The 5,280-nt window shown below is 51.0% G+C and overlaps 1 protein-coding gene across 1 annotated transcript; it reads left to right on the plus strand.

The window, feature by feature from the left end:
* Window positions 1-687: 687 nt before the first annotated feature.
* On the plus strand, window positions 688-4,106 carry LOC109886651 (potassium voltage-gated channel subfamily S member 2). Its single transcript, XM_020478281.2, has 2 exons — window positions 688-1,350; window positions 2,058-4,106. The coding sequence occupies exon 2, from the start codon at window positions 2,098-2,100 to the stop codon at window positions 3,535-3,537; it is 1,440 nt and encodes a 479-aa protein (XP_020333870.1). The 5' UTR covers window positions 688-1,350; window positions 2,058-2,097; the 3' UTR covers window positions 3,538-4,106.
* Window positions 4,107-5,280: the final 1,174 nt, after the last annotated feature.

Here is a 5,280-nt window from a genome sequence, read left to right on the forward strand (position 1 = left end):
ACAGGAGGGGAGAGGAGTGGACAGGAGGGGAGAGGACAGGAGAGGAGAGGAGGGGAGAGGAGAGGACAGGAGGGGAGAGGAGGGGAGAGGACAGGACAGGAGAGGACAGGAGAGGAGGAGATGAGACAAGACAAGACGAGAGTAGAAAAGAGGTAAGAGATGTGTCTCTGCTAAGACATATTTCCACAAAGCGCACACACAATGTTTTGGACAGTACTGTTTTATTTTGTGCTGACCGTTAAATAAGGTCATCTAGAAGGGTCTGTCACTGTTCATATGGATCTGCTGGGTGAAGTATGCTTGGTGTGACATCGGACATCCCCTGTCCCCATTGGTGCACAAGATAACCCGTCATGTCTCAGAGGAGCCATAAGGGAAGTCACTGGATGTTTTCTCTCTCAGGATGTAGATCCGAACCCCACCGTCTGGAAGTGATCCATCCACTTACCCAGGAACCATTCCTCCATGGAGATTATATATATATATATATATACTGTAGTTTTGATTTCATATAATCCTATTCCTGCGTATAACAGTAATCAGAGTACATGATATCTAATCATTCAATTGATTTCACAACGGATTAGTTAAATACAAACCCACGTTTTCTGCCTCACGAATCAATCCTAACCTTTACACGTCTCATCCGTCTTCACTAAAGGCTCAGCTGGAGAGCTCTCTGCCGGTTAACGGTTACCTCATTTGAAGATGACGGCCTCTGTATAACGCTCGGGCGCACACGCTTTTAATGATTCGTGACTTCTCCTCCCTCGCGGAGAGCAGAGTAAAGGAGTCGGTCCTTTCTGAACCTTTCTCCGAGAAGAGGGAGGTGTTGAATTCGCTCGGGAAGCGAGGGCGGAACGGTAGTTTACAGAAAGTGGTTGCTACTGCACCGCAACAGAGCTGAGGTCTAACCGCTACTAGACGTCACAATGGAGATTCATCCGAGGAATTCCCTCACTACGGAAACGGAAGCATCTGGAGCGTGTTAGTTACAACGGGAGATGAAGATGTATGGCGCGAGCGCTCATGATTTAACGATGTAAATAGTCTATGGGGGAGTCTGTCTGTGGGGCGGACACGTTTAATGTCTGGAGAAGAGAGAGACAACCTTGTTCCGCGCTGACGGCTTCGTTGAAACCCCTCTATCTAACCTGGGCAGTAACGCATGACCGAAAGACAGACAGACAGACAGACAGAGAGAGCATTGGTTCAGTCTTCCACGCTAGCTGGAGGAAGCACAGAGAGGAGGCATCTATCTACGTCTATCCAAGTTGCTCAGCAGCTCCGTGAAGCACAATGCCCTCGTAGGAGCTGTGTAGGAGACTCGGGAAAAGGGCGTTGAATAAAGTAAGGAATATGTGATGTTTTGTAGTATATTGTACCGTTATAATGCAACAGTATTACATGCATTGATTGGTGTATTATTTAATGCATAGAGGCAGCCTAGCCAAGATAAAAATATTTAAAAAATACCAACGGTTTGACTCGGGTTATTTTTCTTTATTGTAGCAAGTGCGCACACGCGCGGCGTGAGATTTTGAGGGAAATCCAACGTGATGTTGTAATGTGAAAGACGCAACATGTTACTAAACGACCAGAGTGTGTGATGTCATTCAGAGACACTGTATAATTTACCTGTTGTGTCATGTGATAAAGCAACCCCCCCCCCCCCCCCTCCCATTTATTCCTGTATTTGTTTTGTTCTGGTTCCTGAAGGGAATAGATTAAGGAGGAACCCGTTATGATGTCTGACTGTCCATGTTCTCTCTCTTAGAAATGAGAGGATTCAAACTGCTCCCTCTCTCTGTCTCTCTCTATCTGTCTCTCTGTCTCTCTCTCTGTCTCTCTCTCTCTCTCTCTGTCTCTCTCTCTCTCTCGCTCTCTCTCTCTCTCTCTCTCTCTCTCTCGCTCTCTCTCTCTCTCTCTGTCTCTCTCTCTCTCTCTCTCTCTCTCTCTCGCTCTCTCTCTCTCTCTCTGTCTCTCTCTCTCTCTCTCTCTCTCTCTCTCTCTCTGTCTCTCTCTCTGTCTCTCTGTCTCTCTCTCTCTCTCTGCAGGTACTTCTCCACTCCCCAGTCCCTTCACCCCTCGCCAGACATGACGGGTCAGAGCCTGGAGGAGCTGACAGCAGCCTATGAGGATCACACCGTGCGCATCAATGTGGGAGGGTTCAAGAAGAGGCTGTTCTCCAACACTCTGTCTCGCTTCCCGGAGACCCGTCTGGCTCGGCTGTTACAGTGCCAATCAAAAGAGTCCATACTAGAACTCTGCGACGACTACGATGACACGGAAAATGAGTTTTATTTCGATAGGAACCCGGCTCTCTTCCCTTACGTGTTGAATTTCTACAACACCGGGAAGCTCCACGTCATGGCAGAGTTGTGCATCTTCTCCTTCAGCCAGGAGATCGAGTACTGGGGCATCAATGAATTCTTCATCGACTCGTGTTGCAGCGGCGCCTACCACTGCCGGAAGATGGATCCCAACCGCGGAGAGGACTGGGACGACTGCCGGAGCGACGAGGGCAGCACCACGTCATCGTTCGACGAGATTCTAGAGTTCTATAACGACGCCACTAAGTTCGATAAGCAGCCGTTGGGGAGCGTCCGGAGGCGGATCTGGTTGATCCTGGATAACCCGGGGTACTCCGTCGCCAGCCGAGTCATCAGTATCCTCTCTATCCTGGTCGTGTTGGGTTCCATAACCACCATGTGCATGAACAGTATGGCTGAGTTCACCCTGGTGGACAGGGAGGGGACGCCTCACGAGGACCCCAGGTTTGAAACGGTGGAACACTTTGGTATCGGCTGGTTCACCTTGGAGCTGGTGGCCCGGTTCACAGTCGCCCCAGATCTTATCCATTTCTTCAAGCATCCGTTGAACATAATAGACCTCGTGTCGATATTACCGTTCTACCTGACGCTCGTCATCGACCTGGTGGCCGAGAGCAGCCCGGCGCTGGCCAATCTGGGGCGCGTGGCACAGGTGCTACGGCTGATGAGAATCTTCCGTATCCTGAAGCTGGCGCGTCACTCCACGGGGCTGCGCTCTCTGGGCGCCACGTTGAGAAACAGCTACAAGGAGGTGGGGTTGCTACTACTCTACCTGGCGGTGGGCGTGTCTTTCTTCTCTGTCATGGCCTACACCGTGGAGAAGGACAGCGAGGACTTCTCTACCGTCCCAGCATGCTGGTGGTGGGCCACGGTGAGCATGACCACGGTGGGGTACGGAGACGTGGTCCCGGTGTCTATAGCCGGCAAGATGACGGCCTCGGCCTGTATCCTGGCAGGCATCCTGGTGGTTGTGCTTCCCATCACACTCATATTCAACAAGTTCTCCCTCTTCTACAAGAAACAGAAACAGCTAGAGATCGCTATGCGCAGCTGTGACTTCGACCAGGAGATCAAAGAAAACCTTCCCTCTGTCAATCTGAGGAACTACTATGCACACAAGGTGAAATCTCTCATGGCCAGTCTGTCCAATATCAACCGGAGCTTGCCCAGTGAACACAGTCTGAACGAGATGTCAATACATTAAGATCTGTGGATCAGCAGACTGCCCCTCCCCCCGCTGGACTTATAAGGAAGGACGTGACCGAAGGAGAAGAGAAACATGGTGCAAGAGGTAGTGTTGTTTCTGTGTAGCCCTTGTTGTTGAATAGAGCTACGTGGGAAGCTGAAGTTTAGTTTGACTGACAGGCGAGGGCGTGGGCGGGCCAACCAACATCACAACCTTTCTATTGGGAGAATCTCATCGAATCCTCTCTCTCTCTCCTTTACATTCTTCTCAAATTCTATTGGATGAGAAGGCCAGAGGTCCTTCCCCTCTGACCTTTCTAATCCAATGGGTTTTTTGAGAAGGCTTTTCGAGGAGAGAGGACACAAGGAATCAAAGAAAAACAATGGAGATTCTCCCAATGATTCCTCTTCCACCATTTTCATTCACCTCAAGTGTTTTAACAGTGTGGTTCATCATCAGACAGAAGAGGAGCCGATAGTCTGACAACATAATCTACTGCTGTGGTGTGTTGGGGTCTATTCATTACGACGGCCATTAACAAGTCTTCAATAAAGGAGACAGTGAAGGACAAGTCACAACCCTAGGACATGGGGTTTCATCACTAGGGGTCAACCCTAGGACATGGGGCTTCATCACTAGGGGTCAACCATAGGACATGGGTTCATCACTAGGGGTCAACCCTAGGACATGGGGTTCATCACTAGGGTTCAACCCTAGGACATGGGGTTCATCACTAGGGGTCCACCCTAGGACATGGGGTGTCATCACTAGGGGTCACCCTAGGACATGGGGTTCATCACTAGGGTCAACCCTAGGACAGATGGGGTTCATCCACTAGAGGGGTCAAACCCTAGGACATGGGGTCATCACTAGGGGTCAACCCTAGGACATGGGGCTTCATCACTAGGGGTCAAACCCTGGACATGGGGCTTCATCACTAGGGTCAACCCTAGGACATGGGGTTCATCACTAGGGGTCAACCCTAGGCATGGGGTTCATCACTAGGGGTCAACCCAGGACATGGGGTTCATCACTAGGGGTCAACCCCTAGGACATGGGGGTTCATCACTAGGGGTAACCCTAGGACATGGGGCTTCCTCACTAGGGGTCACCCTAGACATGGGGGTTCATCACTAGGGGTCAACCCCTAGGACATGGGGCTTCATCACTAGGTAACCTAGGACATGGGGCTTAATCCCTAGGGTCAAACCCCAGGACATGGGGTTCATCACGTATGGGGGTCAACCCTAGGACATGGGGCTTTATCACTAAGGGTCAACACTAGGACAGTGGACTTTCATCACTAGGGGTCACCCTAGGACCATGGGGCAGCTTCATCAATAGGGGGTCAACCCTAGGACATGGGGCTTCATCACTAGGGGTCAACCCCTAGGGACATGGAAGCTTTCATCATCTAGGGGTCAACCCTAGGACATGGGCGTTCTTTCACTAGGGGTCAACCCTAGGACATGGGCCTTCCCTCACTAGGGGTCAAACCCTAGGACATGGGGGCTTCATCACTAGTCACTAGGGTCAACCCTAGGACATGGGCGTCCATCACTAGTCACTAGGGGTTCAACCCTAGCGACATGGGGTTCATCACTAGGGTCGGTCAACCCCAGACATGGGGCCCTTCATCACTAGGGGTCAACCCTAGGACATGGGGCTTCATCACTAGGGGTCAACCCTAGGACATGGGGCTTCATCACTAGTCACTAGGGGTCAACCCTAGGACATGGGGTTCTTCACTAGTCACTAGGG

The sequence above is a fragment of the Oncorhynchus kisutch genome, unplaced genomic scaffold (assembly GCF_002021735.2).
Source record: "Oncorhynchus kisutch isolate 150728-3 unplaced genomic scaffold, Okis_V2 scaffold3856, whole genome shotgun sequence".
NCBI lineage: Eukaryota > Metazoa > Chordata > Actinopteri > Salmoniformes > Salmonidae > Oncorhynchus > Oncorhynchus kisutch.

Bases quoted from the DNA above. Each gene is read 5' to 3' on its own strand.
- LOC109886651 (XM_020478281.2), top strand. From the start codon at position 2,098: ATGACGGGTCAGAGCCTGGAGGAGCTGACAGCAGCCTATGAGGATCAC.